The sequence below is a fragment of the Portunus trituberculatus genome, chromosome 48 (assembly GCF_017591435.1).
Source record: "Portunus trituberculatus isolate SZX2019 chromosome 48, ASM1759143v1, whole genome shotgun sequence".
Classification (NCBI taxonomy): domain Eukaryota; kingdom Metazoa; phylum Arthropoda; class Malacostraca; order Decapoda; family Portunidae; genus Portunus; species Portunus trituberculatus.
Genome location: NC_059302.1, coordinates 16,766,012 through 16,792,252, shown reverse-complemented (window position 1 = coordinate 16,792,252; position 26,241 = coordinate 16,766,012). Strand labels below are relative to the sequence as shown.

Sequence of the window (26,241 nt, the reverse complement as noted above, 5' to 3'; positions counted from 1 at the left end):
AAATGATAACTGTGCATTTGTATAGATACTATTGCTAGTAACACACAGACAGATTACATATATACATATGTAGAGATTCTGCCGGTGCTTGCAATGTTGAAGCACTACTCTACTCAAGATTTGTTTATTCTTGACTGATGATAATTTTTTTTGATTCAGATTTGTGGCAGACAATGGGACCTATCCAGGCTGCCCTGAGAAGAACAGCTTCTGCCGCTCCCATCCATGCCAGAATGGAGGCACCTGCAGAGAGACATTTGGTACCTACATCTGCTCCTGTCACGTGGGTTGGGGTGGCAAGGACTGCTCTCAAGGTGTGCCTGCACTCTATTGTTACTGATTTTGAAATCAGGCATTTTCCCATCTTTTAGTTGTTTATATATATTAGAGATGTATCGGATATCCGCATCCGCATTCGCATCCGCGGAACATCCGCATATTCTTTCACATCCGCATCCGCATCCGCATCCGCAGTTGTGATAAACTGAACATCCGCATCCGCATCCGCATCCGCATTTGTGATGTAATATACATCCGCATCCGCATCCGCATCCGCATTCAACAGAGGATGTGTGGATGCGGATGTGTTGTGTATTGCACAACCTATATATTATAGAGTAATATACTCGTAATATAGAGTATAGACACGCAGTTACAGATACAGACCAGCAGAGTACTGCCTGCTGCTTACAGACTTAGAGTTCAGACAGAGGTTAGAAATGTGTAGTAAATTTAGTGATGTGCGTCTAATGAATTAATTATCTAGTAAAACTAAAGCAAATAATATCACGGATTCATTTCCTTTCAAACTTACACAACGTAATGTGTCTAGAATTTAGGGGAAGGTCAGGAGGAGGGGGCGAATTTTACTTAGTGACTATGAAGTACAAACATAGTAAATAAACTTCTCCTGTCTGCATGGTCTGACGTTGAAACAGGCTTTTTTCGGGAGGGGAGGGTGCTCCTCTTGGTGAGAACGTTTGACGTAAAAAACATCCGCATCCGCATCCGCATCCGCGAGGATGTCATATTTTGATATCCGCATCCGCATTTGCATCCGCATTTTAGTAGAGACTGACATCCGCATCCGCATTTGCATCCGCAAAATGACATCGCATATACATCCGCATCCGCGGATGTCTGAAATCGACATCCGATATATATATATATATATATATATATATATATATATATATATATATATATATATATATATATATATATATATATATATATATATATATATATATATATATATATATATATATATATATATATATATATATATATATATATATATATATATATATATATATATATATATATATATATATATATATATATATATATATATATATATATATATATATATATATATATATATATATATATATATATATATATATATATATATATATATATATATATATATATATATATATATATATATATATATATATATATATATATATATATATATATATATATATATATATATATATATATATATATATATATATATATATATATTATATATATATATATATATATATATATATATATATATATATATATATATATATATATATATATATATATATATATATATATATATATATATATATATATATATATATATATATATATATATATATATATATATATATATATATATATATATATATATATATATATATATATATATATATATATATATATATATATATATATATATATATATATATATATATATATATATATATATATATATATATATATATATATATATATATATATATATATATATATATATATATATATATATACATATATATATATATATATATATATATATATATATATATATATATATATATATATATATATATATATATATATATATATATATATATATATATATATATATATATATATATATATATATATATATATATATATATATATATATATATATATATATATATATATATATATATATATATATATATATATATATATATATATATATATATATATATATATATATATATATATATATATATATATATATATATATATATATATATATATATATATATATATATATATATATATATATATATATATATATATATATATATATATATATATATATATATATATATATATATATATATATATATATATATATATATATATATATATATATATATATATATATATATATATATATATATATATATATATTCTTCTCTCGCTTTTTCCATATCTATATGGGATCACGGTTCCTTATCAGCCTTTTCCACTCTTTCTTGTCTAATGCTTCCTCTCCACTGAGGTCCTTCTCTCTCAAGTCGTCCCGTATATAGTCATCCCATCTTCTTCTTGGTCTTCCTCTTCCTTTTGCTCCTTCCACCTGTAACTCCATCATCCTTCTACCAATCCATTCTTCATCTCTCCTCTCACAATGTCCGTACCACTGAAGCCTTCTTTCTTGCATCTTCTTTCCCACTTGCGTCACCTTAGCTGTCCCTCTAATTCTCTTGTTCCTGATCCTATCCCTATATATATATATATATATATATATATATATATATATATATATATATATATATATATATATATATATATATACAAGGTCCCGGGTTACGTCGGTCTCGAGTTACGTCAAACTCGCACTTACGTCAGTCCACTATAAGGCAATTTAAGATTTTAAAAATTGAAAATTTATAAATCGTAAAGCGCAGGGTTTATTGTTATTGTTGGCCACCAGGCGTCACTAGTGGTTATCCACCACACTGCCCACCTCATGCTTGAATATAATAACACTCTATGTACCTCAGTTCCACCACACCGTCTTGGAAACCTCAATTAGAAATTAGAAAGGGGTCTATATGAAAAACTTACAAAATATTATCCTGATAAACATTTTCATATTGTGTCTACAAATAGTCTATGTATAGGTAGTTTTTTCCTCTTTAAAGACACTCTGCCAACTGCCTTACGCTCGTCGGCTGTTTATTGTTTCACTTGTCCCAGCTGCCAGGCTGAGTATGTGGGTAGCACCTTGCGCTCACTTATAAACCGAGCCAGCGAGCATTTAGGCCAGTCTGCCAGAACAGGGCGCCCGCTACACAACGCCCCATTTTCCGCGATACGGGACCACTGCCTCTCATGTAAGGTTCAACCCAATCTCAGTCATTTCCGTATCCTCGCCACCTGTAATAGACACAGTTTAAGAATACTGAATCCCTATATATTTCCCAAGTAAAGCCATCCTCAACAATACTCTGTCAGCATACCCACTTATGATAGTGTGAATTTTTACCATTGTAATTCTCTTTGTATTTTACTTTATTCTTTTATACTTATATTTGTTTTATCGTTTTATTTTATTTTAGACCACTGATGATGACATAAGATGAAATGTCGAAACGTTTGGCCCATTAAAGATGCTGCTCGTAGCTACCTTAGTTATTGCTTTCCTGCTGAAAATACGATTTCCCAGAAATCAACCTGTTTCGGATATATATATATATATATATATATATATATATATATATATATATATATATATATATATATATATATATATATATATATATATATATATATATATATATATATATATATATATATATATATATATATATATATATATATATATATATATATATATATATATATATATATATATATATATATATATATATATATATATATATATATATATATATATATATATATATATATATATATATATATATATATATATATATATATATATATATATATATATATATATATATATATATATATATATATATATATATATATATATATATATATATATATATATATATATATATATATATATATATATATATATATATATATATATATATATATATATATATATATATATATATATATATATATATATATATATATATATATATATATATATATATATATATATATATATATATATATATATATATATATATATATATATATATATATAACAAACATGTCTACTTTCAACAACTGTAACAATTCCAGGACAAACCATCATTTTCTTCATTAAATCTTTTAATCTTGGTTTTAAATGATAAATATATATATATATATATATATATATATATATATATATATATATATATATATATATATATATATATATATATATATATATATATATATATATATATATATATATATATATATGAATATATAACTTTCATCAGTTTAAAAACCGAAGATTTGTAGATTTAATGAAGAAAATGATGGTTTGTCCTTGGAATTGTTACAGTTGTTGAAAGTAGACATTTTGTTTGCCTTTTTAATTGTAATGTACATGAATTTTTATTTTTGTTACCTTAGAAATTACAGAAAACAGATTCACTGGACAAAAAAGTACAACTTTCAGTTGTTTCTCTCTTTTCTTTAATATTAAGAGAGGTGCCCTCTTCTCATTCTTTCCATCCATTTTTAGCAGTTGTACAGTTGGTAAAGTAGTTTTCTGGCAATGGCTTATTTTATGTCTTCCTGAGAAGGTATATTTTTCCTCTCAGCTGTAGAAGTGGTGAAGCAGTTTTCTGGTGATGGCTTCCTGATGTTCAGTCCTCAGCTACAGACCATCCAGATGCCATGGTTCAACAGCCTTTCCTTTCGTACCAGAGAGCATTTCGGCCTCCTTATGATGATCATTGTTGGGAAAAACACCAGTAGCATCATAGAAGTGAGTGTAGATCAGAATGTAAATCTTTATCACCAAAACTTGAGGTGGAATCATTTATGGATTCCAAGTTAGAGGAGGTAAACTGTCCATGGTTCTGTAATATAATTCATGTTAACCCATTGGTATCACCTCTCAAGTAACTAAAATAAAAGCAGTTTTAGAAACTATAGTTTTGAGACACTAATGACAGCCAAGTTATCCAAAACCTGAGAGATTTTTTTTTTTATGTTTTTGTTCATATTTTGCATGTCTATTACCACTAACAGTTGAAATGGTCTGTGTAATGGTATATGTAAATATATATACAGTATATATATATATATATATATATATATATATATATATATATATATATATATATATATATATATATATATATATATATATATTTATTTATTTATTTATTTATTTATTATAAGGCTGCATCTCTTCAGCTGACACTATACTGACCTGAGCTGCCAGTTTTTATGGCTATAGTACAGCACGTAAGACTGCCGCATATAGGATAGGGACTGCCACATGTAGGCCTGATGGCTCCCTGCAGCTTCCCTGATATTATTTATCTTATGATTTACTGACTTGTGCCTTCCCCTACCCACAGCTGATGGATGGCCACATTCAGTACCGCTATGAAAATGCTACACTGAGATTGAAAGAGACCAGGGTGGATGATGGCCGATGGCACCATGTGGAGATCAAGTGGATGAGTGGGGAGGTGTGGATTAACCTAGACTATGGCAACTATGAGGAGACCCTGAAGGTGAATGCCCAAGTGGCTAACCACTACATTGGCACTGTGGCAGTGGGGGGAGTACAGCCATCAAACCAGGACACCGTGACCGGTTTCAAGGGATGCATCAAGGTAACTTAGTGTTGTCTACCCTTTGTCATTTGGGGTCTTAAAATTGTTAAAGACTGGTAGTGTTGATGGTCTTTTTGCTTTATAAAAGAGGGACATTGACCTAAGGCAGCAAAAAGAATGGAAGAAAAGGACCTTTGAGAGTGTCATTCCCTAATAAGAGGTCAAAAAGATCTGTCAAAATGAGAGGATAATTGTCTTGAAAGCTCCCTCTTGAAAGAGATTAAGTCATAAGAAGGAGGAAATGCAGAAGCAGGCAGGGAGTTCCAGACTTTATTACAAAAAGGGTAAATTATTGAGAATATCTTCTTAATGTATTTGAGAGGTAGACAATGGGAGTGACAGAAATTAGAAAATCTTGTACATTGAGATTGTTAGAGGAAATGCACAAAAAATTTCTCCCTAATATAAAGTAAAAAAGAAGAACCATACACACATACACACACACACACCACACACACACACACACACACACACACACACACACACACACACACACACACACACACACACACACACACACACACACACACACACACACACACACATACGCACACGCACACACACATACACTACACATCGCGTAGTGTAGTGGTTAGCACGCTCAACTCACACTCGAGAGGGTCCGGGTTTGAGTCCCGGAGGCAGCGAGGCAAATGGGCAAGCCTCTTAATGTGTGGCCCCTGTTCAACTAGCAGTAAATAGGTACGGGATGTAACTCGAGGGGTTGTGGCCTCGCTTTCCCGGTGTGTGGAGTGTGTTGTGGTCTCAGTCCTAACCGAAGATCGATTTATGAGCTCTGAGCTCGCTCCGTAATGGAGAAGATTGGCTGGGTGACCACAAGGTGACTGAGGTGAATTACACATGTACATCACCTCATTGCAGGACGTGTGGGTAGGAAGCAGCAAGAACACGTGGCTTCGTCCTACTTATGAAGACAATGTGAGGGACGGGTGTGTGGCGACAGATCCCTGCACCTCCCGGCCCTGTCCCCCCAATGCACGGTGCATCAACACTTGGCAGGGCTATGAGTGCCAGTGTGATAGTGGCTACTATGGCAATGACTGCTCCAATGTGTGTGACCTCAATCCTTGCAGCAACAATGCTACCTGCACCCATGACCTGCACTCCCAGAAGGGGTACCGATGTGAATGTTCCTCCTATGCTTTCTCAGGTGAGATTATTAGAAGAGAAAATTTCAAGTGATGCTAACAATTGATTTTCTTTATTTGGTATATATCATGATACTTTTAATCCATGTTATTTCTGTTTCAAGCAGAATTATCAGAAAAGCCATATTTTTCTTCTTTTCAATTTTATATGAGAGGGTAGCCAAGGGGAAATGAAAATTGAAAGAAAATTCCATTCAATTGTTATTTTCAAAGTAATCAGGAAAAAAATAGATTAATGCTTCATTCATTTAATTATGCTTCACATTGCCTTATAGTGTCCATGGAAACTATTGCACACTACTACTCAAACTCTGTGGTGTGCTTGGTTATAATAAAGTGGAGCAGTCGCATCTTTTTCGTGCATTTTGTATTGCTGCCATGAGCATGGGAGGGATGAGGGTATAAAAAGAAACTGACAATTCTTTCCTCACTGTTATGTGAGCTGCCATGGAGAGGGAATTTCTTACACTTGTTTCCATTCCACTGTTCCTTCTTTCCACTCTTTCCCTCTCAAGCCTTCCCGTTTTTCTATTAGTGTATGCATGTTTCCAGCCAACCTCAGCAGTGATGAAAATGCCAGAATTTTGACATGGAAGACTAGAAATGTACTTCAAGGAAATTTCAAGACATACAGGGTGACATGAAACCACCATTCACCACCTGGTTGCAGACACTCTCACCCTTCCTCCAGACACCATATCTCTAAAGAAACCAATGCCTGTGAAGACAAGAAAGACATCCAAGGTGACTGATACTCTCATGAAGTGGATCCTTCATAACTTCATGCATTATCAGAGTATCAGTCACCTTGGATGTCTTTTGCCTCCTAGACATTGGTTTTCTTAGAGATATGGTGTCTGGTGTGAGTGGGTGCTACCAGGTGGCAAATAGTAATTTCATGTTGCCTTATATACCTTGAAATTTCTTTTGTAGGTACATTTTTATTCTTCCATGCCAAAATTCTGGTCTTCACTGTATGATAACCAAGCACACTATAATTCAGAGTTTTCGGGTAGTAAGGCACAATACTTTCTATGGACTCTGTAAATCACACTCAGTTCTTAGGATGGACTACAGAAAATTAAGTTAAGATTTTGTCTATAAATTAGTTTTTACCATTTTCAGAAAAAAAATTCATATTGTCTACACTCACCAAATAAGAATGTTATGGTGATAGTTGTGTTTTAGATGAACGGTCACTGAGATAAAGTGCCAGGTGTTCACTATCTCTCGCACAGTACTTTTCTTGGATGACACAGAAATTCCATTTAGTTTATCAATGTAGTTAAAGTACAGGCAACCCCCAGCTTAACGAAGGGGTTACATTCCTAAAAAACCCTTCGTTAAGCGAATTTTCTTTAAGCGAACTAATTATAACAAGTTTTGACCCCTGACTTGAACTTCCATTGAGAGTAAAAAAAGCAAGAGTGCATCATAGTACAGTAAAAGGTTTAATGAAGGTAAAAATTATGAAGTCAAACATTTATGCAGCTTAATTTAAGACATAAGTCATTATAATGTACACTAATGTAAATAACTTTATAATGTTGATGATCTTAAATTTATGAAGAGAGAGAGAGTGGAGCAGGAAATACGCTAGCTGGCGGTCCCTCTTAATACCGAAATACACCGAAATATACCGAAATACAGCGAAATATACCGAAAGTAAGTATCACCGAAATATAAGTTCAGTATAGTGTGGTATTTTTTTAGGAAATTTTACCAAGCAAAAAGTTTAAATGATTTAATGACTGGTTATTATGGCTATGTCAAGGTTTGAAAAGTTAGTCTGTTGTCCATAAAGTGTCCAAAATAATTTGTTTCTTCATATTTTCACCACCAGATTAATTTTCCATACTTAATGGTGTGCTGGCCTAAAGATTTACAGTCACTCCGGCCCCTAGTTCCACCGTCCATCAGTCACTGTGGCCCCCAACCCAACTTCGGCCTACCACCCTAGTCACCACGGCCTACCACCCTGGTCACTCCGGCCTCACCAATTATACATACTATATAATCTAGAAAAGAATATAGTAACAGGCTTTCTCTTTTATTAAATGATTACGTAGTAGAGTCATACATATACACAATAACTACAACTAGCTTAATCCACCCTGCCCACAACAATATGGGAGCGCTGACTGGCTTCATCGTGACATAAACAACACCTTGCCACTGATACTAAAATATATCTTTATACAAAAGTATGCGTCTAAGTAAAAAACACACTCGACCATAAGTTCCCTGCGTATGATACAATGGTAATCATCCTTGTCACAATAAGTTTCAATCAGGGTTGCCACTTTTAAGCGTGTTTTGCTAACACGAAACCAAACCAAAGTTCGGCCCAGGTCACTCCGGCCTCCCTGGCTGCACACATGTGTATTTACCTAGTTGTATTTACCTAGTTGTAGTTTTACAGGGCCTGGGCTTTATGCTCGTGTGGTCCCGTCTCTATATCTACACTTATCCAATTTTTCTTTAAAACTATGTACACTCTTTGCTGACACCACTTCCTCACTCAAACTGTTCCAAGTCTCAACACATCTTTGCGGGAAACTAAATTTTTTAACATCTCTCAGACATCGTCCCTTCCTTAGTTTCTTACTATGCGATCTTGTGCTTCTAAAGTCATATTCTTCTCTCAGGATCAGTTTCTCATTATCCACTTCATCCATTCCGTTAATCAATTTATAAACTTGTATCAGATCCCTCTCTCTTCTCTGCTCCAAGGTTGGTAGATCCATTGCCTTTAGTCTCTCCTCATATGCCATCCCTTTAAATTCTGGAACCATTCTTGTAGCCATTTTTGTAGTCTCTCTAATTTTCTTATGTGTTTCTTTTATGGGGAGTCCACACAACTCCTGCATATTCCAATCTAGGTCTTATTTTAGTACTTATCAATTTCTTCATCATTTCCTTGTCCATATAGTGAAATGCTACTCCAATATTCCTTAGCAAATTATACGTCTCTCTGAAAATTCTATCAATATGGCTAACCGGTTGATTATTTTCTTCCATTGTCACTCCCAAGTCCTTTTCCTTTTTACTTTTTCTAGTTCTACTCCATCTCCCATCTTATAGATTCCCACTGGTCGTCTTTCACTTTTTCCCATTTCCATGACATGGCTTTTGTCCACATTGAATTCCATCTCCCATTTTTGCTCCATTTCCAGATCTTGTTTAAGTCTTCCTGTAGTATTTCACAATCCTCTTTTGTTTAATGACTCTGCACAGTTTCGCATCGTCCGCAAACAGATTTATGTAGCTGTTCACTCCCTCTGGCATGTCATTTATATATACGAGAAAAAGTATTGGTGCCAATACTGACCCCTGTGGCACTCCGCTGTCTACTGTTCTCCACTTGGACTTCATATATCTTTAACTATCGTCCTTATTTCTCTCCCCCTTAAGTAATTCTTCATCCATCTCAATGTGCTTCCTTTTAAGCCACCCTTCTCCTCTAACTTCCATAGTAATCTTTCATGTGGCACTTTATCAAAAGCCTTTTTTAGATCTAAATAAATACAGTCAACCCATCCTCTCTCTCTTGTACTTTATCAACTATTCTAGAGTAGAAACTCAATAAATTTGTCACACATGACCGACCTTTTCTAAAACCAAATTGGCTATTTGATAATATTTTGTTGTCTTCAAGAAACTCAATCCATTGCTTCTTTATTACTTTTTCACACATCTTGCATATTACACTAGTTAGTGATACCGGTCTGTAATTTAAAGGTTCTTCCTTCCTTCCGCTCTTATATATGGGAACCACCTCAGCTCTTTTCCACTCCACTGGCACTGTTCCATTTTCTATTGAGCATTTTATGATGTTGTATATTGGACTTGCTAGTTCTTCCCTACATTCTTTCAGTATTCTGCCTGAGACTTCATCCGGTCCCATTGCCTTTTCCTCATCCAATTCCGTCATCAACTTTTTATTTCAAGCTTGGTTACTTTAATCTCTTTCATATAGACAGTCTCTCTATTACCCTGTGGTCTTTCAAATTTGGATTCCTTAGTAAAGACCTCATGAAATTTACTATTTAACAGTTCTGCCATACTTTTGGGTCTTCCACCATTCCGTTTTCTCCTTTTAACCTTTCTATTGTTTCTTTTTGTCTTATTTTTCCATTTATGAATCTGTAGAACAATTTTGGTTGTTCCTTACATTTTTCGACAATGTCCTTTTCATAGTTCTTTTCTTCTTCCTTTCTCACCTTAGCATATTCATTTCTTGCTGTTTTGAAGTTTTCCTTATTTTCTGGATTTCTGTTTCTTCTCCACCTTTTCCATGCTCCATCTCGTTTCTCCTTTGCCCTAGCACATCTTGCATTAAACCAATCTTTCTTTCCTTCTTCTTTAGGTCTATATTTCGGAACATATTCCTGACCCCAGTTTTGTATATTTCCAAAAATAAGTTATATTTCTCTTGAACCGTTAATGAGTTTTCCATCTCCTCCCAGTTTACGTTTTAAAATAGTTCTTGAGATTCTCAATATCAGCCTTTCTGTAATTTAATCGGTCTCCTTTGTATGATTCATCTCTATCTTCCTTTCCTTCTTCTATATCCATCTCTAATATTACATGGTCACTCTTTCCCAATGGGCACTTGTATCTTATATCATCGTTAATTGGTATATCCCTTGTAAAAACTAGGTCTAATCTTGCCGGCTCATCGTTTCCTCTGAATCTTGTGTTTTCCTTTACTCTTTGGACCATCAAATTATCTATCATTAGGTTCAGGAATCTATCTCCCCAGGCATCTTCCCCCATACCACTTTCATAATTTTCCCAGTCTACCTCCTTACAGTTGAAATCTCCTACCAATATCACTTTTCTCCTTTCCTTAATGATTCTTGTAAGACTCCTTATTGTGTCATCTATCATGTCTCTATATTCTTGGTTAGTCCATGAGTTTGTTTTTGGTGGCACATATGTTCCAATGATTGTTAACTCCTTTTTGTTAATATGCATCTTAACATACAGTATTTCTGATTTTCCTTCCCAAACTCCACTTGATTTACCACTATCTCCTTCCTTAACATCATCATGACTCCTCCTCCTCCTTTACCCACTCTGTCTCTCCTCCATATATTATACCTTTTATCTATGTCTATTTTTATTGCCTCATTTAACTTTGTTTCCACCAGGCATACAATATCTGGTTCTTCTTTCTTTATGTAATCTCTTAATTCTAATTTACTAGATAAAATCCCATCTATGTTTGTATACATCATTTTTAATCTCTTGTGTTTGTGTGTGTGTACTCTTGTTTGTTATCTGTTATTTGCCAACACATCTCAAGGTCACAGTTCCCACTTCCCCTCCCTCCCTCCCTCCCTCCCTCATCTTCTTATCTCCCCTACCCGTATGTCCTATACATAGTCTCTCTCTTTTTTTCTCTCTCTCTCTCTCTCTCTCTTACACGTGTAATAGTTTTGGGTTTCGAAACCAAAAATTACTTCCTGATCAGCGGGTATCGAACTTTGGTTTGGTTTAATTTATTAATAAAATATAATAAAATTTGTAATGAAGCATCCACTCATATTCACACTATACATACTCACACTATTTCGGTATATTTCGGTGTTAAGAGGGAACCTATATTTCGGTGATACTTACTTTCGGTGTATTTTGATGTTAAGAGGGACCCCTAGCTGGCAACCTGTGGAATGTAAACAAAGGGCGCATCATTCTACCGCATACAAAACTTATGTACCATATTTCCACAAGGCTTTCCATTTTATCCATTGCAGAGTCACGAGTTCAGGTGGTTCTTTTAGCTTGCAAGGAAGATATGATCTCACCAGCCTTCTTAATAGAGTCTGCTGACTTGAAAATGGTAGACAGTAGATGGAGTCAAGCCATGGTGGGAAGCAATACTATTAGTTTTCTCACCTCTCTCGTGTCTGTGAATAATATCCAATTTCATTTCGAGAGTAAGAGACTTCCTGGTCTTCTTAGCAAAGCTAGGTGATATTGCAGGGCATTTTAGTGGCATGTAGAGCGAGGGAAGACGAGCTGCTGCTGATGCTGTTATTGTTTTGAACTAGAGCAGTAAGTGATGCGCGTTTTGTCTACAAGAGGCGCTGGTGTATTCAAAAGCCTGTCGGCTTGCGTGATACGGCGGGGCTTTCAAACTTGGAAAAAATTACCTGGATAAAATTTTGTTAAAGCGAGTTTGGTGTTCGATAAACAAGCAGATGGTAGTAAAAGGAAACCTTCGTTGTAAAGAAATTTCGTTGTGTGAAGCTTCGTTAAGCGGAGGTTGCCTGTACAGTCAACTATACTACACATAAACTGGCTGCACATACACAAGTCCAAAGCTCCCTGGCAGTCATCACGGCCAATCCGTGTGATTGCCAGACACCATCTGCCCCAAACAGGTTTCTCCTGTTGCACCTTCGTCAGCAAACTCATTGACACAGTGACCAACTCGTACATTTAGGAATATTAGAGATATAAGGATTACAATATTTAAAGTATTATCGAATTATGAATATAAGAAGTAAAATATGTATTAATATTAAATGCATGCCTATGCTATTATACAAGTTATGATTACATATATGTAATCTAACAACTACTGTAGAGATTGCCACACCTGTGAGAGCAAATGTTGAGTTCAGCTTGGTCTCCTCTTGAAAGTGCATGCAAAAAAAAAAAAAAAATGTTCACGTAGAGGGACTTCTCGCTAATATCAGCCCCGCTCTCACAGCTATATTTATTGAAATGAGGAAAATAATTAAATGCAATTCACACCCTAAAAAGAACTATAAAGTCTAGCATACTGATTAGAAATTTAATATAGGCTAACATCATACCAGAAATCTAACATATTAACTATTGTATTTGTTGCCCAGGTGAGTATTGTGAAGTGGTGTTGGACCAGCCATGTCCAACCAACTGGTGGGGCTACCCTGTGTGTGGACCGTGTCACTGCAATGTGGACAAAGGCTATGACGGTGACTGCAACAAGACCACTGGGGAATGTCGCTGTGAGGTGAGCTGCTGTTATTGTTGTACCTTCCTTATAATTATTTGCTTTGGATTAAGGAACTGAATATTGAAAGTTTCATTGCCATAGTTGTTATCCTTTGTTCAGCAACATTTAGCTGTCAAGTTTATGTTAAATATTTATGTTTTACATTCATATGATAAATATAGATTTTGAGAAATGGTACTTGGAATAAAAAGTATTATTAAATATCTAGTAAACCATTTCAATACAGTAAGTCCTCGTTATACGGTACATATGCGTTCTTGAAAACCTTACCACAAATTGAAATTACCATATATGATAATAAGGGATGTGTTCCAGCACGTCAAAAGTCACCCCTACAGACATGAAAATACATGAAAATTGTCATATGAAAAAAAAAATGTAAAGTACTGTGCAAAAGAAATAAACAGAAAATGTTTTTATTTTCCTTTCACTCACCACATATTCTTTCATTTGATGTCCCTCCCAAGACTAAGCCCTAAAACTCGGGGATGCTGGGAGTTTTCACTCGCGCTAACTCGGTAGGTTTGGCAAGAAACACACAAATAGCCTGTATTCACACTTGGAAATTCAATAAATGAGTTGGTACAAATTGTGGTTTGCCCACAAGCAACTCTTCCTCTTTGCAATGCGAAAAAACAGAAGTCTCTAGATGCTATGATTACTAAAATATCACAGGTTGAATGAGGTGGTGTAGCCTTACATCCGATTGGGTTCAGCGGCCCTGACTAGAGCAATAGAAAACGAGCCCCTTGTATCCTCTCTCTCTCTCTCTCTCTCTCTCTCTCTCTCTCTCTCTCTCTCTCTCTCTCTCTCTCTCTCTCTCTCTCTCTCTCTCTCTGTTTTAATTATTAGTAGTATCTATTAGTAAGGCATGCGGGAGAGGTGGCAGAATCAGACACCGTGAAATTACTGTTGCTCCCACCATCCATCGTGGGAGTTGGTGACACAGTGATGTATAGCATATGTTTACTCTTGATGAGTGTTGCCAGCTCACAAGCAAAGAAAACAGGAAGAAAATAGCCTAAACATCTATCGACGTGCCCTGAGTCTTGTGTGATGAATGTCTATCAACATGTCCCGAGTTTTGCAGGCTAAGGGACAGTAGGGATTTCAGCCCTTACTGATAATATTCACAAAAAAACATACCATAAGGATTTCACTTGTGTTCAGTGGGAAATGCGGGAATAGACTGATTGTTGTGGTGGCTGCGCGGCGTGGGGGTGCTACGGTATGGTGTAAACAAAATACGAGCGGATACCGTATCTGTGAATTTTTCTTTCTGTAAATATAATCGAGGGTAGTAATTACCAAACACCATGACTGTGGATAATGAAGTACCGTATAACGAGGACTTACCGTACTTGTAGCATAATTTTTGATGAGTAAAATTTCCAAGAAATGCTGAAAGTAAAATCACATGTCATTATTGGTCTAAGGTTTAACTCTATTTTATGCCCTGTAGGAGAACCACTACCAGCCAGCAGACTCAGACTCTTGCTATGACTGTGACTGCTATCTGGTGGGGTCATATGGTGGTGCCTGTGATCCTATCACTGGTCAGTGCCACTGCCGGCCAGGCGTTATTGGTCGGCGCTGTGATCAATGTGCCAACGCCTTTGCCCAGGTCACCATTATGGGATGTGAAAGTGAGTGATTAATCTTGAAAAATTAACTGTTTAGTAGAAAATATGATATGTGATGAAGATATACTGTTCTTGAAAAATTTTGTTATTGTTTGGCAAAGAATGAAAGCAACATTTATAGTAGTAGAGTAATCAATCAATCATGGGTGGCATACACCGGGGGATGCGTCACCTCACCTACCCTATGGCGCTGCTTCAGGCGGTCATGCCTGACAAATCTCCATGTAGGCTCCCTTCCCATGCCAAGTAACTCCCAGCAAGAGGCATTGACTTGCTGCAGCCATGAGTTTTGTGAGCATCCCCTTGGCCTCCTCCATGCTAGGTTATCCCTTTCAGAGACAACCCGTTATGCAGGATCAGCTTCTGGGTAGCGTGCCACATGCCCATGTAGTCACAGTTGGCGTCGATGGACTGTGCTGGTAATTGGCCTCAAATCAGTCTCATGGAACAATCACAGATTTGACGCAAAGTCATACCAGTGATACTCCATGATCCTGCAAAGGCATCTAGTACCAAAGACATCAGTTCACCTCTTCAGATCGGTGTTCAGCATCCATGTCTCACATCTGTAGAGTAAGACAGGTATCACCAGCAACTTGAAGATCAGAATCTTTGTCCGTCTACACAAGTACCAACAACGCCAAATACTCGTGTTGAGCGAGTCCATAACGCCATGGGCCAGACCAATCCGCCATACAACTTCCTGGCTTGACCCTCCATTGTTACACACTACACTACCAAGGTTTGTGAAATTTTCTGAGATCTTGATGTCCTCACCACATGTATGGACGGACTGTACTGTTTCATCCAGTAAGCCTCAAACACCTGCACCTTGGTCTTGAGCCAGGAAACCTGGAGTCCCAAGGGCTTTACCTCCTTGTGCAGTGCTTCTAGAGCCATTACCAGAACCTCTAGTGACTCAGCAAAGATTACTGCTTCGTCAGCAAAAACAAAATCTGTAATCTCAGTATTTCCGACAGATGCTCTACAATGAATTTGGTCTACAACTCTGCCTAGTACCCAGTCCATGCAAGTGTTGAAAAGTGATGGAGCAAGCAAACATCCATGCCTCAGTCCCGTATTCACAGGAAAGAAGGTGGACATGCCTCCTCCACACTTTATAGCACTCACAGTCCTGGAGAAGAGGCCAGTTAATAGATCAATAATCCTTGCAGAAATCACACGGAGAGACAGAAGATCCCAGAGTGTCTCTCGATGCACTGAATCAAACGCCTTCTTGAGATCAACATAGGCTACAAGCATCCCTTGTTGAAACTCACATCGGTGCTCCACAAAGCTTTAGGATCCAGTCAGTTATTGACTTACAGAGTATGAACCCAGACTGTTCAGGTCTCTGGTGTTTCAGCAAGTGACTGTGGATACACATCAACAGCAAGTGTGCAAGCACTTTGCCTGGTACGCTGAGCAGTGTTATACCGCAGTAGTTGTTGCAGCCCTGACGGTCCCCTTTCTTTTTCCAGATAGAGATGACCAACCCCTTTTTTCCAGTCAGGGGGAATGGTAGCTGAATGCCATGCAACCTAAGGATCATGGCTTCACCCCCTGCTTTTAGCAGTTCTGTAATGGTGTTACAAATTCCAACTGCATTTCCACCCCTCAGCTTTGCCACAGCTTCTTTGACATCATCAATGATGGGTGGAGTTTTGTCAATGGGTGGATCAGCATCTAGCACTTATAACCCTGTCCACTTAAAGAATTCACTGTGAACAGTTGCTCAAAGTACTCTGCCCATCTGTGTCTGATACGAGGCAACCATCTGCTGTTCGGATTGTGCTTGCCTGAGATGTAGACTTAAAGCGGAGTTTCTTCAGAGTTCCATAGGCAGGTCAGAGATCATTAGCATTTAAATGACACTTGACATCCTCAGCGAGACCTCTAACATACTTCTCCTTGTCTCTCCTCGGGAGAATATCTCCTTTTCTTCAGTTTCACACATCTCAGTATGAGTGTATACTGCAACAATAGACATGAAGCTTAGTCACATTATACACTTATGAACTGGAGTAACCTCTACAGCGGATGGCTGCAGTCTGCTGTAGACACCTATGGCTACCCCAATGACATGGTGACCATTACTCATGCTGGAAAGAGGAGACAGTAGACTAAGGATCGACCGATTATTGGGCAGGCCAATTTTCAGCGCCGATATTAAGCATTTTCATGCATATCGGCATCTGCCTTTTTTTTTTTAATTTGACGACAGATAAGAGATAAATTTAAAACTGGGTTATTTTGGCTCTAATGCAGCCGTGCCTCTCTGTCTGCTGTCACTACTCTGTCTCCAGCATTGCCCCACCCACAGCACCATCTGATTGGTTGCAAGCAGAGCCATGGTAACAGCCAATCAACAGTGAAAGCTGCGCATGCACAGTGCTTACACAAGCAGTGGAGATACACACACAGTGGAGAACAAGGAACATACAAGGAGAAAGTTGTGGTGTGGATTAAAGTTTGGAGGACAGCGGCAGTGCTGTCATCTGTTAGTAGTGAGCAGTTTCATAGACAACGTTTGCAGGAGTAACTTATGAAGATTTTTCCCATGCTCCCCCCCCCACGTATCCGGATTATAGCAGCCAAGGCCCTGCCAGACACGCAAAATATCCGGATACGCGGAATTTTCTCTCTTGACCCCTTATAAATTGAGAAAAACATGTATGTATATAACCCAAATGGGTAAGAAAACAATGTATGAAAGCACATTAAATGTATAATCGGGAACAAAAAATGGTACATAAGCAGTACAAGGGGTGGTGGGATGTACACACAGCAGTAAGCAATGATAGGACATACATACACTCCAGGCATGCTGGAATGATGAAGAATGCTACAAAATCGCCGAATAACATCACCGAGCTGTGAGAGCTAGAAGGCATGGGAGTAAGTGCTGCTACCTAGCAGGATTGAGGGATCGAGCTCGCGGTAGGTTTGGATTCGCTTGGGGAAAGCTCTGGATAGTGGCAATCCGGATACGAGGGCATTTACTATATATATATATATATATATATATATATATATATATATATATATATATATATATATATATATATATATATATATATATATATATATATATATATATATATATATATATATATATATATATATATATATATATATATATATATATATATATATGTATATATATATATATATATATATATATATATATATATATATATATATATATATATATATATATATATATATATATATATATATATACACTCAACCCTCGATTTGCCGGACTAAAAGGGGGGAAGGCTTGTCCGGGAATGGCAAATGTCCGGCAATGGAAAATGTCCGGGGGTCTACCCCCTTGCCGGACTTTACCCTATACAGGTTGAACGGCACGCGATTTACCGGAATCCCGTGTTTAACGGCAAAAATTTCCGGTGGGAACATAGTGTTGTCTTTAACGGCATTTCGGCACCTGCACCAGCTGTACCAGGAAGTTGGAAAATAAATCAGACGTTTTTTGTTCAGAAAAACAAAACTGAGGGAGAAGAAAGAGACTTTGCACCAGATGTGGAAGACAAGAGAAAGAAAAATAAAAGAAAGGCAGGATCAGGAAGAATAGAAGTAACAGGAGGTGCCGAGGCAAAGGCAAAACCTCCGACGACCATCATCATCATCATCATCATCACGACATCATCCACGACAAGCACGTAAGCACAACACTCGTGTGACGCGGCAGACTTGTTTACAGTCCAGTACTAGACGTGTATGTCCGCCCGCGCTGCCATCTATAGTGCCCGATTTGCGAACTTTGTCTGGCGCGGTAGTTTGAAATCGACTTGTCCCGGACTTTTTTTTTTTTTTTTTTTTTTCCCACAGACTCTTGTCCGGCAAATCCGAAATCCGGCAAATGGAGGTCCGGCAAATCGAGGGTTGAGTGTATATATATATATATATATATATATATATATATATATATATATATATATATATATATATATATATATACATACAGGTAACTCTCGATTTACACGTTATAATTAATTTAATTTGCGTGATTGGTTTGCTTATATGCGATTTGGCCCAACTGCATTTTCAAACTGAGCGTCAGACACAATTTCAAACTGCGCACCATAGAGTTCCACAGCTGGCCGATAAGTGGGAGCTCTGGAGCCGGATCCAAGAAGCAGGTTGTTGTCTATGTTGGTACAGACAACCTCCATAGCAACCTCCTGCTCACATACCAACCTTCATAAAATAGCATCCACAAAGATTCGTTGCTGTTGGCGGATGGAGGTTGGTAGCCTGCCTAAAAGTGCTCATTGGCTGCCAGGAGCTGGATCCAAAAAAACTTTAACATCAGAGCAACCTCCTGCCGCGAAATGGCATCCATGAACGCTTGGAGGGATGGTAACAAGGTTGCTATGAGGTTGCTCTCAGGTTGTTGGGAACACCACCTGTCGAGGTGGTGTTACTGTCTTATATATGCATTTATGTTCACAAAACAACATTTTTATTAGCTTTTTACAAACCTTGTCCCCAAGAAAGGATTGTTTTGTAATGCATAAAGTGATCTCTTACATGGAATACCAAAAAATAAAGCAGAGATGAGATCAGCCACAGACAAGGCGGAGACTCGCATCGGCTTAGCTGCTGCTTCTTCTTCTTCTGACCCTTTTAGCTTGCGTGTTGCTTTCACCACGGTATTTATGTTTCCACTACTCTATTGTCTGCTTTAATGGATATCATATCTTAGTATTCATATACACTCATGCCATGAAGATAACCTCGACTCCGTGGCACTGAGTGATAGTGAATTACTAATGAAATACTGTGGCAGTTTTTTTTTTTTTTTCAAGAAACTATACTTCCTGTGTGGCAGTACAAATGAATACACATATGACACAATAAACAAGCTAATAAGGTCTATGTTTATCTACTCTTGTATGTTAGATACCATTGGAACTCGTTTTGTTGGTCTATGATGTACAAAACGTGACTATGGGGTCATCTGAGTGACACTCCTGGTGAAATTGAGTGCCTTTGCTGGTGGGAACCATGCCTGCTGGTGTGAATTGCTAGTTATGCATGTGTTTGAATGTTGTTGGGCAAGCAAGGTTAATGGCACTGCCTCTCTGAGAGAGAGAGAGAGAGAGAGAGAGAGAGAGAGAGAGAGAGAGAGAGAGAGAGAGCCTGGGTTAACAAAATGCAGATGATATAAACAGATAGACTCTTCAATCACTTAATTTTTGTCTTTATTTATTGGTCTTTGGAGGTCTGCAAATAAGCAAATTGTCCTAAGCGGTGGTGGAAAGTAACAACACAACCGCTTCTGTTCTCTCTCTCTCTCTCTCTCTCTCTCTCTCTCTCTCTCTCTCTCTCTCTCTCTCTCTCTCTCTCTCTCTCTCTCTCTCTCTCTCTCTCTCTCTCTCTCTCTGTTTATATCATCTCTTCGTTAACCCAGGCTCTCTCTCTCTCTCTCTCTCTCTCTCTCTCTCTCTCTCTCTCTCTCTCTCTCTCTCTCTCTCTCTCTCTCTAGAAGTACTTGTTCACATTGCATATTACTGCCTTACATTAGCTGTGATGGTGGCCATATGGCGAGCTTACAGCAGGGCAATAGTCGATCACAGGACTATATATGTTAGGTGTGTGTAGAGGTTTTGGCACTCAGCACTGTTGCACTTCCTTGCGCAAATGCCACATTTAGGATGGGGGAAGACTTTTCTATAGAAAACAACAGTGATGTGGAACGAAAGTTATAAGAATTTTGGAAATAACTTCAGAAACTTCCCAGTTTAGATTGAAACAGAGAGAGAGAAAGAAGGACAGAGACAGACGGTAAGGAGGTGAGATAGGTTAGGAAGGGAAGCTACATCTTTAATTCATTTATTCTTGGTAAGACAAATTTTTGTAACTATACTTCTTCAATAATAATTAACTCTTTTATTTTTAGCATTGAACATTGAATAAGGTGGTTTGAATGTTTAAAATGTTTTTTAATCTCATGATCTCTGAAATTTACCATACCAGGAAAGCATCTTGACATCGTATTATTGTACATAATTTGCCTAATTTGAAAAAAAATGACTAGGTTTTTTTTTACCTTGTATTATTTGAAAATCACATAATCTGAACATGCATAAATTGAGATAATACCTATATATATATATATATATATATATATATATATATATATATATATATATATATATATATATATATATATATATATATATATATATATATATATATATATATATATATATATATATATATATATATATATATATATATATATATATATATATATATATATATATATATATATATATATATATATATATATATATATTCCAGTAACACGACCAACAGTCTCTCCCTTTCACATCTCTCTCTCTCTCTCTCTCTCTCTCTCTCTCTCTCTCTCTCTCTCTCTCTCTCTCTCTCTCTCTCTCTCTCTCTCTCTCTCTCTCTCTCTCTCTCTCTCTGTGTTCATCCATCAATCTAAATATGCATACATACGTACGTTGTATGACGTATATACATTGTATGATCTTGATATGTCAGTAACAATGACCTAGGACTGGTGCTCTGGCATGACAGAGTTGGGGAGAGTAGTGGTGGAGGGAGGGAGCAGGGAAAAGTAGCAACACTGTCCACATCCTCAGATTGGGACACACAGCCAGTTTAAAATAACCAGACTATAGCAAAATTCTGAAAAAATATTTAATTGATTAGTATAATTAAAACATTTATGTACTTAAAACAAAGACAAAAGGAAGAAAGAAGCCATAGAGCCCTCAGAGAGGTGTTTATTAACTCTACTTTTCCATTGCGAGGGGATGGGCATATCACCTGTGAGCTTCAATAAGCCATGAGTGACATCATAACTCCACTATAGTGCACTGCAGAATGTTCCATAATCTTCTAGAATTTACCAGAGCATGATTTTGGAACGAAGGAATGTATGAGTAGTGTAGGGTGTGTACAATCATATGTGAGCTTCTGTAAGCCATGAGTATTATCATAAACACCCTATAGTGCACTGCAGAATTCTCCATAACCTTCCAAAATTTACAAAAGCTTGATTTTGGGTTGGAAGAACTTGGAAGTGTAGGATTAGCTTTCATAACCCATGATTGACTTCATAAACTGGACCTGATGCCCACCACATATATCATCACTGTCCAATTTAGATTAGAATAATCCAATAGTTATATAGAATCTGATTTATCTGATATTCAACTTATACATATTCAATTTATAGAGTGTTTACTGTACAAATAGTAGTAATAGTTGTAGGACTAGAATAGAAGTTGTAATAGTAGTAGTAGTTTATCATGTAAAGAAGTCTGATTAAGGATAACTGAAAAATACAGTGGTACCTTGGAGTACGAATGCTTTTGAGTACAAACAACTTGGATTACAAACAAAAAAATCGTGTTTTTATTTTTTTTGCATTGGAGGACGAACTTTGCTTTGGAGTAAAAACAATAACAAACGTGGTCAACAGATTGCGTGCAGCACTGCACGATCAGCTGACTGCATGCTGGGGCACCACGCTGCCTCAGTGCCTCAGGAGTGTTGTTTGCAGTTGTTTGGTTGTTGTTTTGTAGTGCCTGGGATAATAATATTAAATGTTTTTAGTTATTAAGATCATTGCCTAGCATAGCAGGACATATGGTCACGAGACATACAGACAGACATATGGAAGATTCTAGAAGATCCGAGGGGAAGAGAGAGTATCAAGCTCATGAATTAAAAGCCTTAACCCTTGTAGCCCGTCAGACACGATCGTGGCTTTTACGTTAGAGCCTTTCAGGTATGATCTTGGCGCTTTTCAGAAGCCGCGCTCCTTTATGCCGCAGTTTGTTTATGCTTGAGGCTATCTGTCATATATCGAGGCCTATCATTGGCCCATTGTTTTCAAGATGGTGGACACTTAGCCAATCATGTATCAGTTTTTACAAGGATATGTTTGTGTAGGTATGAGGGCGCCAAGCGTGAGGATGGTGAGAACACTTATGTCAGTATGCTGTATTTTTATATTTTTTTATGTATTTCTTGGTGAGATATAAGATATACATGTATTTCAGTGAATAAGTAAGCAGTTCAGAAACATATTATGATGCATGACAATACTGGAATTGTTATTGGTTTAGAAAAGAGTGCGTAGTGATGGCTTGATGGAGTCAGCTGAAGAGGATGTGTTGACGCTGGCTCATGGTCAAGACAGCCCCTGACCACGACAGCCCTCCACGACGGGCCCCCCCCAACAGCCCTATGTTTACCACAGCGGCCTCAGTTTTTTTTTTTACCCAGAAGATGGTTTTAAATTATACTTGTTAATAGAGCATCTTATACTAAGACAGATTGTATTAATAAATCAATCGCTCCCCACTCCCCCACCCCTCCTCATCCTTCCTCACCCAGTGATAGGTACTGTACCATGTAGTACCGTACATGAGTGCTTACTTTTAATCACCGCAATAATGTTATCCTGTAATGTTTATCAGTAAATTGCATACAGGTAACTCAATTTACGTGTGTTTGATTTATGCGTTTTTTTTTATAACGCGACCAAAAAAATATTATAATTAATTTAATTTGCGCGATCGGTTTGCTTATACGCGATTTGACCCAACCGCATTTTCAACCTGAGCGCCAGACACAATTTCAAACTGCATGCCAAAAAGTTCCGCAGCTGGCCGATAGGTGGGAGCTCCGGGGCCGGATCCAAGAAGCAGGTTGTTGTCTATGTTGGTACAGACAACCTCCTTAGCAACCTCCTGCTCACATACCAACCTTCATAAAATAGCATCCACAAAGATTCATTGCTGTTGGCGGATGAAGGTTGGTAGCCCACTTAAAAGTGCTCATTAGCTACCAGGAGCTGGATCCAAGAAACTTTAACAACGTCAGAGCAACCTCCTGCCGCGAAATGGCATCCATGAACGCTTGGAGGGACAGTAACAAGGTTGCTATGAGGATGCTCTCAGGTTGCTGGGAACACCACCTCTCGAGGTGGTGTTACTGTCTTATATATGCATTTATGTTCACAAAATAACATTACTATTAGCTTTTTACAAACCTTGCCCCCAAGAAAGGATTGTTTTGTAATGCATAAAGTGAAATCTTACATGGAATACCAAAAATTAAGCATAGATGAGATCAGCCACAGACGAGGCGGACACGACGACTCGGTCGCTTCTTCTTCTTCTTGTGACCCTTTTAGCTTGTGTGTTGCTTTCACCATGATATCTTATGTTTCCACTCCTCTATTGCCTGCTATAGCAGGCAATAGAGGAGTGATGGAGTCACATGAGGATGTAATGACACTTGTTTCTGACCACGAGTAGTTGAATTTTCATTTTATTACATTTTGCTTACTTTCCTGCTTTATTTTCCTATATTTTATAGTTATAGCATAATAGTACTAGTATCTATAGTAATAGTATTCAAAAAGTAAGAAATTAGGTGGAAAATAGAATTTTTTGGTCTTGGGAGGTGGTTTGGAATTAATTATAATTACTTCCATAAGAATACATGTATTTTAATGCTTTGGAGTAAGAACAAAATTTTGAATGGATTAAGTTCGTTTTCCAAGGCACCACTGTATATGTATGTAAATAAGAAAAGAATGGTTCACTGAAGGTTTCAGCTCCGAAAACAAATAGTCCAAAAGAATATCCAAAATTGCAAGAAGTATATATTGTAAAATCTTCCTTCAGAATCTGCACATTGTTGATTAGTCAACATTGTTTCATAATGCATGGTCTCACCTGCAGTTGTGTATGATGGGTGTCCCAAGAACTTTGCTGAGTTGACCTGGTGGGATGAGACAGCCTTCGATGGCACTGCTGTGCAACCATGTCCTTATGGTGCCCAGGGCCAGGCCTCCAGGGTGTGCCACAGGGAGGTGGGCTGGGGGCCACCAGACATGTTCAACTGTGTGTCTGACACCTTTGTTGAATTGAGAGACACGGTGAGTGCAGCTACTCTTCCTTATATATATATATATATATATATATATATATATATATATATATATATATATATATATATATATATATATATATATATATATATATATAGTGAAAGAAATACAAAATCAATAACCATGTTGTTAATGTAAAGACTGCTTTGAATTAGTAATGTAAGCATTTAATACCTAATATACAAGTTTGTGTGTTATGGGATGTAGGACAGAAGAAAATTACATTAGCTTATCTCCCATAATTTCAAGTTTCTTAAGCTCATTCAAGTAACTCACATGTATGCAAAGCCTCTATGCATACATTAGAGCAATACAATAGCACATTTTACTAATTTGTTTAGAAATAACAGAGAAAATGCATAAAGATATTTTTTTCTGAACAGTTGGAGAAGCTGGAGAGTGAGGAGCTGGAGGTCACCACATACCTAGCCAAGAAGATCTCGGAGGACCTAAACTATGCCTGTTCTGTCACTCCCTCCATGTGGGGTTCAGATGTGCTCATTGCCTCACGCCTTCTCATCCTCCTGCTGGAATACGAGACTCACCAGGAGGGACTCAACCTCACCCACCGGCAGGAGCGTCGCTATGTTCAGGTGAGTTCGCCTTTATGGCATACAGTGTGTTTCTTTTTCTTTTCCCCATTTGTCATTCTGTAAACTTACTTTTAACCCTTAAAATCCAGGGAGCTGATTTACTTTCCATCTGCTACAACGTGGAAAAAATCACACCTATCAAAAATGCTGAAAGATTTTTTTCCTTGTAAATGCATATTTCTCTTTGTTATTCTGAATACAACGATGTAATTTTCAACATGTTATGACCTCTGAGAGCAAAGTTATTG

General features: G+C 36.9%; 1 protein-coding gene and 1 long non-coding RNA gene across 8 annotated transcripts in view; both read left to right on the top strand.

The window, feature by feature from the left end:
* LOC123498670 (protocadherin-like wing polarity protein stan) overlaps positions 1–26,241 on the top strand; it is a 469,084-nt gene that overhangs the window by 357,919 nt on the left and 84,924 nt on the right. For all 7 annotated transcript variants that reach the window (XM_045246001.1, XM_045246004.1, XM_045246006.1 and 4 more), the window contains exons 11-18: positions 160–314; positions 4,575–4,741; positions 5,343–5,603; positions 6,486–6,774; positions 13,642–13,781; positions 15,247–15,430; positions 25,192–25,388; positions 25,784–25,993. In XM_045246001.1, the coding sequence (XP_045101936.1) occupies positions 160–314; positions 4,575–4,741; positions 5,343–5,603; positions 6,486–6,774; positions 13,642–13,781; positions 15,247–15,430; positions 25,192–25,388; positions 25,784–25,993 (1,603 nt within the window). The remainder of the gene's footprint in view (positions 1–159; positions 315–4,574; positions 4,742–5,342; positions 5,604–6,485; positions 6,775–13,641; positions 13,782–15,246; positions 15,431–25,191; positions 25,389–25,783; positions 25,994–26,241) is intronic.
* LOC123498673 lies at positions 2,755–3,464 on the top strand. The gene is made up of 2 exons (XR_006672774.1): positions 2,755–3,176; positions 3,402–3,464. It is a non-coding gene; the product is annotated as an uncharacterized LOC123498673 (long non-coding RNA).